This window comes from Trichechus manatus, unplaced genomic scaffold (genome assembly GCF_000243295.1).
Source record: "Trichechus manatus latirostris isolate Lorelei unplaced genomic scaffold, TriManLat1.0 scaffold00113, whole genome shotgun sequence".
In the NCBI taxonomy this organism is placed as follows: Eukaryota; Metazoa; Chordata; class Mammalia; order Sirenia; family Trichechidae; genus Trichechus; species Trichechus manatus.
Window position 1 is genome coordinate 3,552,842 of NW_004444049.1, and position 20,931 is coordinate 3,573,772.

The 20,931-nt window shown below is 44.8% G+C and overlaps 1 protein-coding gene across 5 annotated transcripts in view; it reads left to right on the forward strand.

The window, feature by feature from the left end:
- KMT5B (lysine methyltransferase 5B) overlaps positions 1-20,931 on the forward strand; it is a 56,530-nt gene that overhangs the window by 33,370 nt on the left and 2,229 nt on the right. For 3 of the 5 annotated variants that reach the window (XM_023738147.1, XM_023738146.1, XM_004383643.3), the window contains 7 exons: positions 63-131; positions 7,401-7,566; positions 7,966-8,075; positions 9,460-9,626; positions 9,942-9,961; positions 10,046-10,182; positions 13,656-13,852. In XM_023738147.1, the coding sequence (XP_023593915.1) occupies positions 63-131; positions 7,401-7,566; positions 7,966-8,075; positions 9,460-9,626; positions 9,942-9,961; positions 10,046-10,182; positions 13,656-13,852 (866 nt within the window). Of the gene's footprint in view, positions 1-62; positions 132-7,400; positions 7,567-7,965; positions 8,076-9,459; positions 9,627-9,941; positions 9,962-10,045; positions 10,183-13,655; positions 13,853-20,931 lie in introns of those variants that run through there. The other 2 variants (XM_012557678.2, XM_023738148.1) reach the window with 2 other exon arrangements.

A 20,931-nucleotide genomic window follows, 5' to 3' on the forward strand; every position in this document is an offset into this window, starting at 1 on the left:
GTAAGTCTTTTTAGAAATTAGAAATATACCAAGAGTTTTTTACTGTTTTTGTGTTTCTGTAGCGCCTTTCCTGCGAGGAGCTCAAGGCATTTTTCAAAATCGGACAGTTTGCCTCACAACAACCCCGTGAGGTAGGTAGAGTGCATTACGAACAAGAATATGATCAGAGCTAACCTGCTTTAGCCACTACAATGTTCTGTTCTGTTAACTAATTCGAGATGTCAGCCTAAACACAGTAGTTTTGCAAACCTTTTAAAAGAGTTTGGTTTTAGTAATAGCTCTGTTTAAAGAAAACCACTTGTACTCCATAACAGGGTAATTTTAAGAGAAACAAATCATTCATCCAAAGATCAGGAGTCACTCCCTGGGATTAGCTGAGCACTGGGTGCAGGACTCAGTCAGGTATGTTTTGGTTCTTGTTTATTTTCAGGTCGAGAAGGAATGAAGCGCTGTGGTTCTAGCATGACTGGTCTCCCCATCTGCCAGCTGTCCGTGTGCAGTCAGACTTTCTTCAGAGGGGACATGTGTTCACTGTGTTGCCTCAAGGGTTCTTGTTGTAGATCTTAAATCTGTGAGCATGTTTCTCTCTCTGCCTCTCTCCTTCCCTTTCCCCCGTTTTCTGTCCCCTTCTGCCCCGCCCCCAGTCACCTCTCGGTGTTGTACATGGATGGAGGGCGTGGTAGCACAGCTAATACAAACTTAAGCTTTCTTCATTGCCACAGTGGTCTCTGGGGTCTGGAGACAGAAAAATCAAATAGCAAGAAAGCCTGGGAAGCCATTCTCTGGAAAGAGTGGGGCACAGGTGTGTGGGAGTGTGAGTTCATTTTTTTTTTCCTCTCCCTTTTAATAATAGCCAATGTAAATGACATCTTTTTATGATACCAGCCATTGATCAGAGGTGTGGGAAGAAAAAAATAAATATGCTTGGTTATTTAAAGTAGCAAATTTTATGTTAAGAAGAGGGAAGAGGGGGCACATTGATTTGGAAATGGCAAGTACCTCTTTCTCTTGCCGCCCCTGTGGCCCCCACCTCGAATACGAGATGTAAAGATAGGTTTGCATTCATTCCTGTCACTGCAGTGTCAGGGTACAGGCCTGAGCTGCCTCTGGCTGAGCTCAGCGCCAGGGGCCCGGGGACACACCCATGTCACGTCCTGTTCCGGTCACTAGGCGCAGGAGTGCAGTCTGGCTGCTGACCCATAGCCCCGGGTTTGTATTGTTGCGTGCAGTTAGGTTGCCAGCTACAAAATAAACTTGGTAAAATGAGTAGATTTTTCTTTTCCTGTTCTGTTTCTTTTGGTAATAGGCATTTAACAGGGGGCAGGGAGACCCCTATGAGACGTGGGGAAGGGGTGGGACATAACAAACCAGAGTCTTTAGCCAAGTCTGAAAAGAAGCAAGAAACACGAGCCTCTTGGCTAACTTCCTTCCAAAGCTGCTAGTTGTCGAAACTGGGAGTTTAAATATATGGCATTATTGTCAGATAAGTGGCTGATGAATTACTGTTCAATCCAGGCTCTCATTGTCCAGAAAAAGTAGGAACAAAAAAGACCTAGCTAATAGTCCCAGTTCTTCACTGACGAGCCCTGAGTCCTTGTGCAAACGACTTGGCCTCGTTGAGTCTAATTTTCTTCATTTGTGAAAGAAGAGGGCTGGATTGGATAATCTGCCTATTTTTTTCCAGCTTTAAGTGCCATGGTGTGAGGTTGGTTTTATGCCATTTGAATGGGAGGTTTGGAGGGATTATGGTTAAGGAGAGGAGAGAGAGTATTTTTCTATTCGATAATAGAAGTTTTTTTCCCCCTAACGTCCTCAGTGGCTATTGCTCTGGCCTTACTAGTTTTAACAGCCTTATGGTATTAAATTATTTTTATTTCGCACAGTATTTGTTATCATGGGATTTGACTTGAACTATCAACCAAGTGAATTTGATGTACTTCTCTGGGATTTTTGAAAACAACTGTCTTTTCTCTTTCCTGTCTGCACCCATAACCATTTTCCTCACTCTCGCTTCATGCCTGTAGCAGCCAACTGTGATAGTAAGTGTTAACAGTTTTGGAACAGTAAATGACATTTTCAGTGAAGTGGAAGTTCTTGCTACTAGTAGCAAGGGACAGTAATGGGACAGTTTGGGGTTTTATTTGTGTTTGAGGCAGTGGAAGTCAGGAAAGCAGAAACAAAAGTCAACACAGGAAAGATGGAAGGCAGAACAATATTCCTAAATAAGAGTAGATTATTTTGTATTGGTTTTGGCATATAAATTGTTTGCCATCTAACAAAGAGTAAACAAAACTAAGAACACATAAAAGGCATTTTTAGCTGCGAAGGAACATGCTTTAGAAAGGGCTGAATACACATAAAGCCTATCAAAAATAGCTAGTGTCCTTTCCAGGCCTGTAACGTATTTTTCTGTAACGTTCTTAGGGCTTTAGGGGAACTTAGCCCTGCTTCTGACTTCCTTGATAATGTGTTGAGCCCCGCAGTTATTTCAGGATAGAGTGTCCCCACTGGCCAAGTCCACGCTGAACGTGTAAAGGTCACTGGGCTTTTTCTGTTGTTTGTAGCTCTACGATTTAACGCCATGTATTATTAATTTCTTTTGCTCAAAGTGAACTGTTGCTTTTCTGATTACTGTGCAAAACATGGCTTGTTTGTTCCCTACCATTTCATATTTCACAATGCTTGAAGTGTTATGCTTTAGCTAACAGCTGCTTTGTTGTCTTATCTGTCCTTCGTATGCAAATAACCCAGAAGTACAGGGTTGTGGCAAGAACGGTTCCCACTGAGTTCTTAAAGATCCTGTCTTGATAAAATTGTGATGGCTGCAGGTAAAGGGTTATAATGAGTATGGATTATACCTCCACATAAAGAAAACAAAAATCCTCACAACTGGACCAATAAGCAACATAATGATAAACAGAAAAGATTGAAGTTGTCAAGAATTTCATTTTACTTGGATCCACAATCAATACCCGTGGAAGCAGTAGTCAAGACCTGGAGTTAGAAAACCAAAAGGGAAGAACATGCGTTTCTGAAGCTAAAAGAACTGAAGAAAAAGTTCAAGCCTTGAGTAGCAATATTGAAAGATTCTGTAGGCAAAATATTGAATGACACAGGAAGCATTAAAAGAAGGTGGAAGGAGTACACAGAGTCACTGTACCAAAAAGAATTGGTCAGCGTTCAGCCATTTCAGGAGGCAGCACATGATCAAGAACCGATGGTACCGAAGGAAGAGGTCCAAGCTACACTGAAGGCATTGGCAAAACACAAGATTCCGAGAATTGACAGAATACCAACGGAGATGTTTCAGCAAACAGATGCAGCGCTGGAAGCCGTCACTCTTCTGTGCCAAGAAATTTGGAAGACACTTACCTGATGTCACGGATTGAATTGGGTCCCCCCAAAATATCTATCAACTTGGCTTGGCCATGATTCCCAGTATTGTGTGATTGTCCACCGTTTTGTCATTTGATGTGATTTTCCTATGTGTTGTAAATCCTGTCTCTATGATGTTAATGAGATGGAATGAGCTGCAGTTATGTTAATGAGGCAGGACTGACTATACAAGATTGGACTGTGTTTTAAGCCAATCTCTTTTGAGATATAAAAGAGAGATGCTATCAGAGAGACATACCACATACCACAACGAAAGCAGCGCCGGGAGCAGAACGCATCCTTTAGGACCTGGGGTCCCTGCACCCGGTTCAGGGGAAGATTGGAGAACCTTTCTCCAGAGCCATTAGAGAAAGCCTTCCCCTGGAGCTGACGCCCTGAATTTGGACTTCTAGCTTACCTAGACAGTGAGAGAATAAATTTCTCTTTGTTAAAGCTATCCACTTGTGGTATTTCTGTTATAGCAGCACTAGATAGCTAAGAGACACTTTGCCAACTGCCTGGAAGAAAAGTGATCCAACAGAATGTAGAAATTATCGAACATTATCATTAATGTCGCACACAAGTAAAATTTTGCTGAAGATCATTCAAAAGCCATTGCACCAGTACATCTGCAGGAAACTGCCAGACATTCAAGCCGGATTCACAAGAGGATGTGGAACCAGGGATATCATTGCTGATGTCAGATGGATCTAGCAGAAAGATGCTTACCGGTGTTTTATTGACTATGCAAAGGCAGTGACTGTTTGGATTGTAAGAAATTATGGATAACATTACAAATAATAGGAATTCCGAAACGCTTAGTTCTCACGTGAGACCTGTACATTTGAACAGAACGGGGGAATACTGTGTGGTTTAAAATCAGAAAAGGTGTGCATCAGGGTTGTATCCTTTCACCATACTTATTCAATCTGTATGCTGAGCAAATAATCCGAGAAGCTGGACTATGTGAAGAAGACTGTGGCATCAGGATTGCAGCAAGACTCATTGACAATCTGTCATGTGCAGATGACACAACCTTGCTTGCTGAAAGTGAAGAGGAGTTGAAGCACTTACTGATGAAGATCAAAGACCACAGCCTTCAATATGGATTACAGTTCAACATAAAACAAAAATCCTCACAGCTAGACCAATAAGCAACATCATTATCATTATCAGAAAATAATTGAAGTTGTCAGGGAGTTCATTTTGCTTGGATCCACAATGAACACCCTGGAAACAGCAGTCAAGAAATCAAACGATATATTGGATTGGGCAGATCTGCTGCAAAAGACCTCTTTAAAGTGTTAAAAAGTAAAGATATCAATTTGAGAGGACTAAGGTGCACCTCACCCAAGCCATGGTATTTTTAGACGGCTCATATGCATGCGAAAGCTGGACAATGAATAAGGAAGACTGAAGAATTGATGCCTTTGAAATATCGTGTTGGCGAAGAATATTCAGTGTACCATGGACTGCCCAGAAGAACAAACACATCTGACTTGGAAGAAGTACAGCCAGAATGCTCCTTAGACGCAAGGATGGTGAGGCTTCGTCTCAGCTTACTTTGGACATGTTATTAGCAGGGGCCAGTCCCTGAATTAGAACATCATGCTTGGTAAAATAGAGGGTCAGCAAAAAAGAGGAAGACCCTCAGCGAGATGGGTTGACAGTGGCTGCAAAGATGGGCTCAAGCATAGCACCGATTGTGAGGATGGCACAGGACCAGGCAGTATTTTGTTCTGTTGCACACAGGGTCGCTATGAGTTGAAGCCGACTCACTTGGCACTGCCACAACAAGAAGCAGTTCAGTATTACAGTTACATGGAAGTTAGGTGATCTTAGTGGTTGTCCTCTGACACCGTATTCTGACATTATTTAAAGGACTTTGACTCGTGTGTGAGGGCTTGTATGCCAATTGACTGCGAATGTAAACTAGAAGTCGGGCGTCGTCCATTTCTTCATATGGTGTCTCTGGAGTGTGTGCGAGCTCTGTCAGAGAATTCTGTTTAATTGTGAGCCTTCAGGCGTACTAGGGTCTTTAGCTAGTAAGTTTCTAGTGGTGTCCGTGCGCGTTAATAGATCTGAAGTCTTCTCGGTCTCACCCAGGAGATAGTATTACACCTGCTCTGTACCTCACGTCTTCTCTCTCTCTTGTTCTAGTACTTTCCTGTTGCTAGCCAGCTGACTTGCCCTGCTTCTACTCAACTATTTGAGCCCAGCCTTATTAAGATCCTGTGCTCGACCTTTCCCTTGCTCTAACTTCATTCTTTTTATTCCTTCCTGTCTATAGTAATATTTGCTGCTGCTTTCGAAAGCTAAATTCACCACTTTCTTCATTGCCCATATCAATGTCAATTCCGAAAACCCTTCCCAAACAAATCTCATTCCTTGGTTATAATCTTCATACTTCTTGAATGCTGTAGAGTGCAGTTTTTACTGTAATAACATGCATTTGCATATTGATGCCTTGCTTAACTGTGTGATGCATGTATATGTTTTTTATTCCCAATTAAATTGGCCAAGAACAGGGGCCGTGTTTTCTGTCTCTTGTATTTTTACGTAGCACTTCAGGTGCTGCTGTGTACAACAGCACCCAGTAAATAATCCTCGATGAAATATTGTGGCTTAAAATCTTAACTAAAATGTTATGAATACATTTGTGGGAGCTTATCTGGGAAATAATTTCTGCTTTGGTGCTTCCTCTTCTGGAGTTTGTACTAGAGCCTATCTCAGCTTTAGTATTTTCAGATTAAGAGCATGGTTTTACATGTTAGAGTAAGATGCATGGTTCAAATATCTTTTCTCCTTAGCCACTGTTGTTATTTTCTTAATGTGTTTTATTTGAATGGCAGTCTGTAATTCCTTTTTTCTGTTGGGTGTTATGTAAAATAAAAACTATTTGGGAAAATTAACCAAATAAAGTTGACATGAGAAGAAATTCTGAAATTAAGATCCAAGTATCTTTAATCATAGTAACCACGTTTTAATGCAAAGCAGCTTTAGAGTGAGGGGCTCACAGATTTAAGTCTTCCTTGGACCATGATTATATCGTGTGTTAATACACGCCTAAACCAGTAGACCAGACCCATTGCCGTCGAGTCATTTCTGGCTCATGGTGATCTCAGTGTTTCAGAATAGAACTGCTCCATACGGTTTTCTTTGCTGTAATCTTATAGAAGTAGATTGCCAGGGCTTTCTTGCGTTGTACCACTGGGTGAATTTGAACCTTTCAGTTAATAGTCAAGCACGAACTGTTTGCAGCACCCAGACCACCCAGGGACCTTCTAATATATATCTAGCAGTGTAATATTCTGAAGTTGTTGTAACTGACTTACAACAGGAGCCTTTTAAAACTTTACCCCCACATTGTTTTACTTACTTCACCATGAAGCAGTTTCACTGCCAGATTTGTACTTTTTGCACTCTTTTTGTTTTCTGGATGCAGTTATCAAAGCTTAATTTGACATGGGTGGTTGGAACATCAAGGTGTGTTTCCAGACCCATCGGGATACTTAGCTTGGGGTTTTTCTGGCGGTGTACGTAGAGAATGTTTCTGCTGATGGCATGCCTTCGTTTGCTTCATCGTTCTTCTGAAGCGCCTTGCCTTGCCCTCTTCCGGCTTGATTCTGCATGTTTTAAAAATTCTCGTCATTCTGGCGCTCAGTTAGACATGCTGTATTCTGCTTTATTCTAGATCTTTTCTTCTGTACCTTTCAAAGTAGACGACCAGTAGAAGCCTGAAGCAGACGGCTTTTGTGTGAATCATCAGTGATCTTGCAGTTAATGAGATAACAAATAAAAAAAAATTAAATACAGTTTGAAGAAAGAGAGGTTCTATTCTCTGATAATCACTATTACTTAAGTAATAATTATCAAGATTATTGGTTGTTCTCTTTTGTTGGATCTGTGCTCTGAAAACCATGGCTGGTTTTAGAGCGTTATTCTTTTGCTCAAGATCTCTTAAGTCAGATCAGTAGCCCAAGATGGTGGCAAGTAACTAAACTAGCTGTTTGTATTTCTTTCAGGTTTCGGCCTACTAAAGGCAGGCAAGAAGAACTGAAGGAAGTGATAGAGCGTTTTAAGAAAGATGAGCACTTGGAGAAAGCCTTCAAATGTTTGACTTCAGGCGAATGGGCACGGCAGTATTTTCTTAACAAGAGCAAAATGCAGGAGAAATTATTCAAAGAACATGTAGGTTTATTAAGCAGATTAATACCATCAGTCTGTTTGAATAAGAGTAAAGGAAACTAAAGTCTAAACTGTAGTGAACACTGAAACTTTAAGTCAGTTTGCCTTAAAACTAACTAATCAGTATGAAGCTCATGTAACACATAAGAAGACCGTTTGGATGATTATTCAAAGAGAAAACTTTGTCACCTAGAAGTAAAATTCATTGTGAACCTTTAGAGTAACATAGCCAAGCTATTAGATACTACCAGATATCTGAAATTTTAAAATAACAATAAAATTTGTTACTTAATGATCTTACATTTTTTACATTGTTGGTGGTGGTTTTTATAATTCTGAGACAGACTAGCAGGATAACCAGTTTAGGATAAAGTTAATGTCAAATTCTTTTTCCTGTTTTAGGTATTTATTTACTTGCGAATGTTTGCAACTGACAGTGGATTTGAGATATTGCCTTGTAATAGATACTCATCAGAACAAAATGGAGCCAAAATAGTTGCAACAAAAGAGTGGTAACTATTACACTAGTACAAACTCTTAATTCTACTTAAAGTTGTCTCTGAAATTAGTGTTAAAGTATTGTGACATTCATGGGAAGGAACAAAGCCAGCGCTTACTCAGAAGGAGCCACTGCAGTGTCCTTGCCTGGCTGAGGCCATCGCTAAGTCAGGACAGTGGAACTAGGAGTCTCAGCTTGACCAGACCCACCTCTAGGCCAGCGTGCTCTCGTTTTCCTTTTATGGAGCCAGATATCTGCTAAGTGACCAGACTCCTGGAAGGCCAAGGAGCCAGAGCTGGATAACCTGGCTTCCGGAGTCACTCTTTACTGGCCTAGAAGAAAGGTTGGGGAGGAAATCCTAATGATCCTAGGAACTTCCTGATGGAAACTTCCTAAAGCCTTGCCTGTTTATACATATATGCACACATATGTGCCAGCTTAAATAAAAGTAGTCAAGTTGAGCCCAGCTAGGAGGGATGGAAGTCATAGATGAGGAGACCGTGTGATGTGACTGTATTTTCTGATGCCTGTTTCCTACCTTACTGCTCCTGATGTACACTCCTCCATGTTTCTTAGACCATAAATTATGGGGGTCAGGTACCTAAAAATGGAATGGGCAGAAGAGCATTACTCCCAGGTGTCTTGGGTGGGTGTGTGTGAGTGTGGGTGTTTTACCTTGGGGTGGTTTCGAGCCTGCTTCCTGGCTCTTGAGGCTCCTTGTGTTGTGGATGGGCTGGGGGTTTGAGACCTCAGGTTCCAGGGCTGCGCTGTCCACGACAGCAGCCACCAGCTGCAGGGGCTCATGAGCTCTGGAGACGGCTAGTCTGAAGTGAGAAGTGCTGTGAGTGTGCTGTACACACCAGCCTTCATATTCTGTTTCTCCTCCGTGTCTCTCGTATTGATTACCTGCTGAAATAGTGTTTGGGATATATTGGGTTAAATATATTATTAGAAGTAATTTTACCTGTTTCCACTATTCTAATGTGACTACTAGAAAATATAAGGTTCCCATGTGGCCCACAGTATATCTCCATTAGTCGATGCTGCTCTAGAGGTGGTGGTACAAATCTGGGGTCTCGTGACCCTTCACTGCCGCTGGTCGCAGCCTCCTTCTTCCCGGTGGTCGGCAGGTGAATTCAGTGCTGCAGGGGCTTCAGAGACAGAGGTGGCCCAGTTCCTGTCTCACACAGGGGTACAGCAGATACACAAGTAACTAGTACAAGGCTGTGGGGCTTCCAGGATGAAGATGCCCAGGTGGGAGCCAAGTGAGTAGGCTAAAATATACAAAGCTAGGTCTTCTCAATTCCTGGTATTTACTGGGCAGGCTTATTTTATTAAAAGAAGCCTTATTATTTATAATTACTAGTAATTTTTAACACATAACATATTTTAAATAGGAAACGAAATGACAAAATAGAATTACTGGTGGGTTGTATTGCCGAACTTTCAGAAATTGAGGAGAACATGCTGCTTAGACATGGAGAGAACGACTTCAGTGTCATGTATTCCACGAGGAAAAACTGTGCTCAGCTCTGGCTTGGTCCTGCTGCCTTCATAAACCATGGTAAGCTGCGTTTCTAAGGCGGTAGCACTGGTGTTGGGCCGTCCTGCTGGACGTTAGAGTGACCTTAGACCAAACTCAGTAAAATCCTTAGGGAATAGAATTTTAAAGGAACTAGACATACTTGTCTAAGGAGGGTTTGAAATACAAAGTCTTTCTTCACAAATACATTTAAAAGAAAGATTAACTTGGCACCTAACCTAGCCTTCTATCAGAAGTTGTAGAATTATATGGAAAGCTTACGTCAGATTTCTGTAATTGTTCGTGTTTCAGATCTTATCAACAGTTAATTGACTTTATCTTTTGGACATTTTTCAGATTGCAGACCTAACTGCAAGGTAAGCAGAAAACAATGGTATGTTAGCTCAAGTGTTTGTCTCAGCTTCGGGGGTCAGTTTCTTCACCAGTGGCTTTTGTTGCAGTTCGTCTCAACTGGTCGAGACACAGCATGTGTGAAGGCTTTGAGAGATATTGAACCTGGAGAAGAAATTTCTTGTTATTACGGAGATGGGTTTTTTGGAGAAAATAATGAGTTCTGCGAGTGTTACACTTGTGAAAGGTAAAGTATTCATGGGATTTCCAGCTTTTACCTTCTTTTAACCACCTGATGGCTATGGGGACTGACTTGCATCCTCTCTTTATCATTTGAATGCAGGGATAATCCTCTCTGTTCTACAGCGTAGCACCCAGTACCGTTTGCATGAACAACATCAAATGATACAGGACTGTTTCGGGACACTGGCACCTGACCCTTTAAAATCTGAATACTACCAGCTGTTATTCTTATTAGTCAGAATACAGATGTACTTAAAGAGAGAATGGGAAATACCTCTCTCTCTCTCACACACACACACACACTCACTCACTCACCCACACCCCCAGTGTCAGAGTGGAGTTGCCCAAAAAATAGCAGGGGAAGTTCATCATGGATAGTCATGTGAAAACCATGAAGTTGTCTGGCCTATTTCAAGCTGCGTCTTCTGGAATTTTCGTGTTTTGATGTTCACAGTTCCCACCCCTTGCTGGCACTCAGAGAGGAACCTCTTTTTTGGCCCGTCTAGAGACCCCCGAATCCACCTTGGGAGGCCTGTCACTCACACCTTGTCGTATTGACGTCTGTGTCCACCAGCTCCGTGAGGGGAGTTCTTCGGGCACATCCAGGAGTGTGCTAACGGAGGGCTCCCGTCACAGTGCAGTGCAGACACAGGAGGCTATATGGGGCCGGAGGCCACCCGGGGCAGGAGGCCACGCAGGGCGGGAGGCCCATTTGTGAACCCTGTACTCTGCTGGGCTGTCCTCACAGCCACCCAGTTGAGAGGGAGCTAGGGATGTGGCCGTGTTGCAAGTTCAGAAGCTTACATCTCTGAACCCATCACAGCCTCACTTCAGTGCCCTGTTCCCTCCACTTTCATACGGCGGCTCTGAGGAAAGATGTCAGCTAGTAGTGCCACTCCCCCACTGCCAACACCAGCCTACACTCAGCTAGCTGGGGGAGAGGTGGGCGAGTCCCCAGAGTCACCACGTCCTGTCTTTCTGGGCAGCCGGTGGTCTCCACGTGTGTAGTGGGAGAGGGTGGATCCACAGGACCGCCCCGACCATCTCGCTCCCAGCCTTGAAGGGAGGGCAGAAGGCCTCTTCCTGATGTTGCTGAGTTTTTGCTTTTCTTTTTGCCATAAAATTTATCTTTTTCCACCTTAAAAAAAAATTCAAGTGTTGGTTAAATCTAAGACCAGTCCCCAAAAAAAAACCCCTTAAGTCTCTGAGGTAATTTAATTACAGTTTGATAATAATGCTTTAAAATCCTGGCGTAGAGACAGCAGCCTGGTGTAGTGGGTAAGATCTGAGACCTGGAGTTGGCCTCCCTGAGGTGGAATCCAGCAACACTGTAGTTCACCAGCTGGGTGATGTTGGCCAGGTTGCTGAACTGCTTTGTGCCTTGACTGCCCCATCCATACAATGGGGGAGTATTAGACGTTGCCTCCTAAGGTCCCTGCGAGGATTCGTTTGTCGCCTCACACAGAGCGTGTAGAGCAGCACACAGTTGATGCTCAGATATGAGCTGTCACGTGATTCTGTGGTTTCTGCTTATTGTCCCCTTAGATTCTAAGCTCCATGAAGACAGGGACTTTTATCTGGTTCATTTACTGCTGTGTTGCCAGAATCAGAACAGTAGCTGGCACATAGTAGGTGCTTGATAAATACTTGGGCAATGAACGAATGGAGCCCATGATACAGTGGTTGCAGAGTGAAATGTATAACGTCCTGTTTGCTTCTTGTTGCTTAAAAAGAAACGACCATGGAAATAGATGCGTAGACCATGGTAAGAGGAGCGGAATAAGACACTGTTGACAGTGGTTAGCACTGGTCCGTCAGGGTGCTGGGGATGGAGGGTGGGTGGGAAATACTGTTAACTGTTGCTTTAAATATGTATCCTGGGACTGTTTCATTTGCTGCAGCAAGCAGCAATAAGAAGAAGTAAGAGAAATGGAGAAGCAGAAGAAAGGAAGGGTTTTATTAAAAGAATTCTAATTTCCAAGTAAAATGTTTCCACCATGTTCATTTATTTTGTGTTTAAACGTACTTTAAGTATGGCCCATCTTTCTAGAAATGAACCAAAAATGTTACAAGTTATGGTAAAGAGACATGGAATGTCTGAAAGTAATTTCTTACTCTTTATGAAATGAAGTAGCCTTTTGGGATTTATGCATTTACTTTTTAAATATATTTTAACATGGAGTATAACTGATTACCTGCATTGGTGAAAATTACCTAGAGGTTCTTCCACGTTTCTACAATAATATTAAATGAAAGTGGAATTCCAGATTCACTGTAGGAATGTGAAGAAGCCAGAATGCTATCCTTAAGTACCAAAAATCATTCCTGTGATTAGGCAGTAGGTTTAGGTCTGTGCTCACTAGCATCGAGAGGGGAGAACATGCTGATGCTTAGTAAGAGGTGAGACACACTACTACTCTGTGGGAGAAAAGTTGTTTTCCGTCACCTAAACCCTGAAGGAAGGGAATCACACGGGATGTTTGGAGGCAGCACTGCTTTTATGTGAAGGTGTGCATGATGGTGCCGTGGTTCAGGAGCTGTAACGGTGTGGCTTTCCTCTAGCAGGCTGAAGCCGAGGAGAGGCAGGTCAGTGCAGTGGGTTTTTTACCTCATTAATTCAGAAGTTACTTATTTTGAGTAGAGCTGATGAGAAATTTACCTTTATCCACCGAAGAGAGCAAAGATTTGCAAAGTTAGATTTGTTGGGGAAGCTCGGGTCCACCTTTTATGAAGTACCCTCCTGTACTTCGGAAGAGCTCACATCAACAGCAGCAGCTAAAGCAGGTTAGAAGGCGCTCTTCTCCAGAAGCGCAAGGCCGGTCTTCGGTGCCTTTCCTTTAGGAACGCTTTGTTAACTTTTAATGCTTCATGCTTCTTTCAGAAACTTTAAAGGAATTATTTAACAGTTTTTAATATTCCAGAGGTCAGAGTTTCACCAATAGAGCCGAGTCTCCTTCTTACACAGAGTTTCAATTAGGATTTGTTTTTATCTAACATTTAAGGAAATTCTGTGTGTGTTTGTTTGTTTTTTCAATAATTCTCAATAATCAGTAATATAGTGTTAAATGTGCAGAACAAAGCTGGAATGTAATGAACAGGTGAGTTTTTTGAAGCCACAATTTAGACCCAGCTGTTTATTGTGCCTGCCACTTCTGAAATGGAAGAATTAGTTTATTTATATCAACACATGAAATTCTACAAGGCCCAGTAGTTTTTCCTGGACAGTTAACAATTTATTAACAACAGTTATAGCAAGTTGTTTTGCTGTTTTAAATCTAGAGGTTTTTTTGTAAATTTTCTATGCGTGTTTAATTTCCTTTGTGAGTCCTAGAATTGGCAGATTTCCAGCGATGGCTGAGGCCTCATCCGTCCGTCAGCCACATCTGTTGACATGATGTGGCCAAGGACCCTCAGCCCCCAAGCTGATTGTAAGTAAGCACACGCTGTTTGCTTAATCTGTTCTCTTTTCTCTTTCAGACGGGGCACTGGTGCTTTTAAATCCAGAGCGGGACTCCCTGCGCCTGCTCCTGTTATCAATAGCAAATATGGACTCAGAGAAACAGATAAACGTTTAAATAGGCTCAAAAAGTTAGGTGACAGCAGCAAAAATTCCGACAGTCAGTCTGTCAGCTCTAACACTGATGCAGACACCACTCAGGAAAAAAACAATGCAAGTAAGTAGGGGAGCTGTGATGTGATGAGCGTACTTTTTTTTTTTTTTTAAGTATTTTCACACAACTTGCTTTCTAAAGCATGCTTCAATGGTTTTGAACTTTTATAGATTGAGAGAAACTCTGGGGCTCATGAGCCTCAGCAGCACTGAAAGGTTCTAGAAATGATTTAAGTACATGGGCCTAGTTTGTATCCCACCTCCAAACTCAATACTACCGTCTGCACCGAATTGTCTGGTTTTTCTGGAATACTTGGTAACTGGATATTGAATTCCTCACCACGTGTTCCAGGGCCGTCCTGTGTTTGAGAGAAACGTTTTCAAAGTGTTGTGGCGTGATAATGTCGTTAGGCCCTCCGTGGAGACAGGACTGGGAGAACCACGCAGGCACTGCGCGTGTCCTGGTGCCTAGCCAGGGTGTTAGGAGGAGGTGATGGACCTGGAGCATTCAGAGGGGCTGGCCTGAAGGCGGTCACCTTTGTATTACTTGCTTGCCTTTTTCAGAATGAACTGACCCAGCTCACCAAACCACTGGCCGCCAGACTCAGAGCTGTCGGTGAGGAGCGTTGAAGTGTGGCTGTGGGATGCTGTGTTGTATTGGCCTCTATGGAAAGTAGCAAGAAAAGAGAGATGAAAAGGAGAAAGAACCAAGCTTTGCGATTCCAGTTATGTGTGGGGGCAAGATCTGATGGAAACTGGAAAAAGAGAGAATGAAGAATAAAGAGAAAAGAGAGAAGAAAGCCTACACCGGCAAAGAAACACATCCTGTCGGTGGAGCTTGGACATGCGGGAACCACTGATTGCTACTGTGTTCTATCTGGTAACACCAGTTTCCTCTTGTTGCCACTTAAGGGCTATGCTGTTTAGTCTGACTTGTCTCTGACAGAAGGAGTAAAGCTATAAAGCTTTGACATGGTGACCCCCAAAGTGGGCCTGTGTAGCACTCTGCATGTCCAGAGGAGCCCTCTGAGAGACTGATTATTTGAGGCTCTTCTCCCTGTCTTCAAATGCTTTTGGCCAACACTTGGTGCCTCCTGCCCTACAGAAAACCCGGAAGACAAGGGGAGGTGTCTCCACAAAGGGGAACGTCACTGCCGTGAATCCCTGAGACTCTGCCTGCTGCCGGGAGCCAGAGGCCAGGTGCACCTCTGTAGCATAAAGCGTCCTGCACCCCCTTCTAGTCTAGACTAATGTCCCGAGTGAACAAGAGCAGTTAGTCCATCGCTCACTGTTGACTGTTGATTCTGACAATAAATGCAGCATGAAGAACCTTTGTTTTGAGTCTGGTTCCTTGTGAAACTGGAGACTGAAGGCTGTTTTATGAATGCTTACACGAGAATTCTGAGGAGCCTGCTGCCGCCAGCCTGTGGAGGCAGCCCCAGAGCTGTCCACCTTGAATGGAATGGCTCTGTAACATGTGTAGGGGCCTTGGGTGTTTTTATGCATTAACTACATCCCTAGTGTATCATGCTGAACTCAGTATGCCACTCAGAATACAAATATATTTTGAAAGGTATTGAGCATACCAATTAACATGTAACCATCTAGGAAATATCTATTAATAAACCACATAGTTACTAAAAGCCTGCTAGTTGCTGAAGAAGGAGCCCGAATGGTACAGTGGTTAAGTGCTCAGCTGCTAACCGAAGGGTCGGCGGTTCAAACCCACCCAGCAGCTCCGCAGGAGAAAGACCTGGCGATCTGCTCTTTTAAAGATTGCAGCCTTGGAAACCCTGTGGGGCAGTTCTACTCTGCCCTATAGGGGCGCTATGAGTCAGAATCGACTCGACGGCATACGACAGCAGCAGTTGCAGAAGAGATCCGAAGATGTTTGAGACTCAGCCCTCCCTCAAGGAGTTGGTGCTTTGGCTCGTGGACAGGACAAGTACACGAGTAACGGTGCGAGCCGACTGCGGCCACCATTTCCTGCAGTGTAGACGGAAGGCGTCGTCCCCTCCAGGTGCAATCTCAGCCTTAGGATAGAAACAGCGCTTCAGTGCTACTTCCATTGGGGTGCTTGCTTTGTTCAGTTGCCTTTCTGCAGGATGGTTGAGTGATTCAAGGTCTGGTGTAACCAGCTGAGAGTCACGTGACAGAGCTGATGGACAGGGCTCAGTGCTCGAAAGCACCTGGGGGCCAGTTGACATACGTATTTTTCTCAAGTTCTTACATACATTTGTTTAGGCTGTTTTTGTGTTTTGGTGTTTGTGTCTCAAACATATTCTTCCCGCATCTGAGAGAAAGGCTCTTTGAAACAGATGGTAGACAAGCCAGAGCTGCCAGAGCTTTTCTTCCATGGAGGTGGGTGTGTTTGTGTGTAGATTCAGGGTGCCTTCTCTTTGGGAGTCTGCCCGTGTGTATTCTGCAGTTCAACGTTTAGACTTTAGCTGCTCATCAAGGAACTGCTTTCTTTGAACAGCATGTTCTTTTAAAGAAACATCTCTGCCTAGTTGGAGGAAAAGTTGTTCCTTCCATGGCAGGTTATGTTTTCAGAGGTGACTGGGGAGTCCCACCTTGACTGTTTCCTTCAGTATCCAGGGAGAAGAAACCATAAGAAATCCATTTTCACAAATCCAGTCCACAAGTCTGAGTTGTTAATGCCACCATTGAACGCAGTCTAGTTTCTCAGACCTCGGGCTTCGCTGGTATGGCGCCCACTGCAGACAGTGCTGTGGCCCAGGCGTTAGACGGGAAGGCTCGGGAGCAGTGTGGGGTTGTGAGCTAGGCACTGCCAGGAGCGGAGGAGCCCCTGTCCTAGAGACGGCGGACGGGTGCCCCTTCTCACTCTCACACCCTCTCAGCCTCCGCTCTGAACTTAACGCTCTTCTACTAATCCCGCTGCTTCATCCCAGGCACCCGGTACCACCCCGTGCTGGTCCCGTAAGAAGACAGCCGCTTGCCGTGCTTGGTCAGCTCGTTGAGGCTCAGGTCTTTACAGTCCTCTGGAGGGTTTTCTATATCTTCATGCTCTGAAGATGCCACACTGCATGTGCCCTTCGCGCAGTCTTGGTTCACGTCGGTGGTGTGCATTTCCAGTGCTTTCCCGGTGCAGAGCCTGAGCACCGAGGAAGGCTTTGATGATGTTGGCTGCCCTCGTGTCTCACTGTCACAGCGGGTGGCCGGAAGTGTTGCTGCCCACACAGGGCTGCCTTCTGACTTTGAGGACACCCTGAAGGGACCATGGTATCCCTGTGGAGCGTCCTTTACCCGTGAGTTGGGACTGACACCATAATAACTCTACAGAGGCAGAATAGTAGACTGGTTAAAAAAACCAACATCGTGAGCTGCAGACCTGAGCTGCCCGTACAGACGGAGAGTCGTGGGCCAGCTGGTCCCTGTGTGGCTCGTTTAACGTAGGTGTGATAGTGCTGGCTTCACAGGGTGCGTACCAGGGCTGACGTGGTACCAACTGGGCCATTTCGCACAGCACCCAGCACGGAATAATTGCTGAGAATGTGCATCTGCACCAAAATGACTATCTAGACTCATGCATTTGGGATTTGTCTCAACCACTGGGGAGGATACCACATGTGGCTAGAGCAAGGGTAACCACAGGCGTATTTTAGTTGCGCTTTACACAGAGCCCTGAGTCTCCCCTGGTAGACTTTGAAGATCAGTGGCTTGCAGTCTGTCCCTGTGGCCACTGTCTTCCTCCCTTAGCCGTATCAGCACTGAGTCGCCAAGAATGGTGTAGCACCTTGTTGAGGCTGTGAAGAACTCTTGGCACTTGGTGGGACTCTAATCCTGGTCGCATTTCTCCTGCCTGGCGACCTGTCCGTGTCTGTGTTTGGTCTCTGACTTGGTGAGCACGCCTCTTGTCCGGGCTTTTGATGAGATGCCACCTTTCAAACAAAATGAGAATACGCTGGTGAATGAAAACTATATCAGTGAAACCTCTGTGTTAAAATGATAGCATAAAATACAGCCTGTTTTGTGCTCACTTTAGAATACAAAACCACCAGAGTGTCTGTTGGTGGAGACTGCTGTCAGCCGACAGTGACTCTGAGAAGCAGGGGTGCAGAGGGGAGGCCCAGATTCAGTCACCGTGAAGTGAGATGTGTTTAATGGAAGATGTCCCAAGGAAGGGGAGTCTTGGGTGTTGTGAGAGAACATAGGAAAGGTGCCAATCTTACACTGGAAGTCTCAGGAGGCTCCCTGAGGGAAGTGCTTCCTAAGCCAAGGGTTAAAAAGGCGTGAGGAGCTGGCCAGTGACGCCTGTTCAAAGCAGAGAACATCTCTGGATAGAGATGTGGAGCCAAGTGTAGGATTTAAGTGAATAAAGTTCATCGTGACCTGAGTTGAAGGTGGAAGAAGGATATGACCGTAGTGTAAAATGGTGGACTCTATTCTTAAGAAGCGTTAAGTTATTAAAAGGTTAAAGCCCAGAGTGACGTGATGTACTGGGAAAACCATCCTGGTCAATGGACTGTTGGGAAGGCAGTAGGATGACAGGGAGAAGGGTAGGAGGCTATTGCCATAGTTCAGGCAGGAGATTGTGGTAGTGGGGATGGAGATAAGTGGACAGGTTCCAGTGACATTGCTGGGGTGGACTCCACAAGACGTGGTGATTGGGTGAAGCGATAGGGAGAGCAAGCGTCAAGGATGACCTCCAGGTTTTTGACTTGGGCAGCTCGCCTGGCAGTGGTGTCATGGACCGTGACGGAGAACTCAGAAAAAAGTGGCCGTGAGGTGTGGTGCTGAGGTCAGTTTAGACTCGTTGAGTGTGACGGCCTCGTGAGGCAGCCTCTGAGAGAGAGGTGCTGCTTGGCACTGGTGATGTGCGTCTGTAAGTGGGAAGAGAATTGGGCCGGAGACAGCAGGCAGGGACCTGCCAGCATGTCAGCGTAATAGCCGTGGGAGAGTGGATGCTTGTCACCCAGAGAATGTGTGTGGAGTTTCCAAAGGGCCTAGGGCAGCCGAGGCTTGAGGGTAACCACCTTCGAAGGGGCAGATGGAGGAGAAGGGGTGCCAGGGAGGTGACGGAAAACGAGGAGCGAGTGGTCTCGTGGCAGCCAAGGGACGAGAGGGCTGTCGAGAGAAAAGGGCTTCAACGTCACTTTCTGCAGAGAAATGAAAGGTTCCCTGGCGTTTGTGACAAGGTTGTCAGGGAGACTGGCAAAGGCCTCTGGAGGGGCAGGCCGGGCCCAAACTGCAGCAGCATTGCACCTGTTGTTAGGGGTGATTGCAGATGTGTAACCAGCACGGGATGGGAAAAGGAGAAATAAAAGGCTGACGTCCACTGAGCTTGTTCATAGAGTGGTCTGTGAAGAGGCATAGGATGAACAAAGGATCATCCTGGACACATTTGAGGAAGCCAGACAAACACGGTCCTTTCTTGGATTTTGCCTGGAAACCGCCAGCACACGTGTGCTTACGTCACTAAGCACAGCTCCCTAGTCCTCTTTGCAGGCAGACCTTGTAGAAGTCCTGTAGCAAAAGGATTCTCTGAACATCCTTATACTTTAAAAATTCCTTCCAGCAAATAGCTCTCTCTAATTCCATTTCCTTGTGGGTGCTTAATAATAAGTCTGTCGTTCTCAAATTGAATAGCATCCAAACTTCACTACTATTACTTCTAGTCTAAAAGTAAATTGGCTCCTTGGTCGCAGCCCCCACGTATAAGTACGTTCTTGGTGCAATCATTGGCTCATTCCTGTAAATTCTGCTGGGTTTGGTGCCCTGGAGCTGTTCACAGGCCAGTCCCCTTGAGTACAGAGCCTTCTGTTCTTGGTGCTTTGATCTTTGGAAAGCTAGTTCTCTATCCTCTCTCACAATAAAAACTAACTGATGGTAACTTGCTTAGCCATGCAGAAGGAATAGAACTTTCCCGGGCAGCCCTCAGGCATATAGTAAGCCGCAGAGTCAATGTGCAGGATTTCTGATGGCCGCTCTGGCAGTGGGATGCAGGCTTCCTCGTGATACTAGTCTTGGCGTCTTCCTCTGTTTCCTGGGAGAAATGAGGGTTTTTAGTTGATTAGTTGAGGATGATCTGAAGGAGTATTTTGATCAGGAAGAGGCTTTTCAGCTGGGGTATGGGAGGACTAAACTTGACATAGGTTGAGGTTGTAAATGTAGACGAAAACGAGCAGAAAGTCCGGGTTATGCCGGGGGCTCACTGTGGGGGCAGCTTAGAGTCGCACGTAAGCCTTTGAAGAAGCCATTTGCTGGTCACGTTCATCCTCAGGGTTGCCATCACCACTAGGACCGTGGGAGCTTTTCTGCATCCTTGGCTTGGAGGAAAGAAGTCTGCTCCCTCCGTATCCTGAGTGCATCGTTTGAGCAGTGCATGTCTTTCCTCTTCCCGATTGTTGAATCAGGCAGTCCTGGAGGGCGGGCGGGGCCTGGGAAGGGCCGCAGCTTTCTCAGCTGACAGCCCACCAGTGGTGCTGGTGTGGTCCTGGCAGAGTTGAAAGGAACAGCTTAGAAGGAGCGTAGGCTTTTGTGGTAAATATCTATTGGGAATTACGACAGATGGTTCTGAGAATCAATTTTTCTTGTTTGAAACCATTTTAATAGAATTTGTCTCTTCAGAGCCCACAAGTAATATATTTCTGGCCAAGGTAAGTAATCTACTTAAAGTTAATGAGTATTTTAGAAACATATTTAAAATGATGGTTTAAAAAAGAATTTGTGGAAAGAACTGTGCCTTTTACTTAGTTTTCCTCCAGACCCTTTATGTGGTAAAATACTAAACCCGAAGAAGAAATAACTTAGCTTGGCTCAGTGTCACGAGATTAAAGACAGACTCCGGGTGAAGTCATGAGACCTGGATCGTCGCTGTGCTCAGAGCCTTCGACCGTGAAGTCATGTACCGCGGAAATGAACGGGCAGGGTCCACACATTACAAGTAGAAATTAGAGAAGGTGAAGAAAAAGGAGCCCTGGTGGCACAGCGGTTAAGCACTTGGCTGCTAACTGAAGTGGTGGTGGTTCAAACCCACCAGCCACTCCACAGGAGAATGATGTGGCAGTCTACTGCCGTAAAGATTTGAAGCCTTGGAAACTCTTTGGGGCAGTGTACTCTGTCCTATAGGGTCGCTGTGAGTTGGAATCGACCCGATGGCTGTGGGTTTGGGTTAAAGAA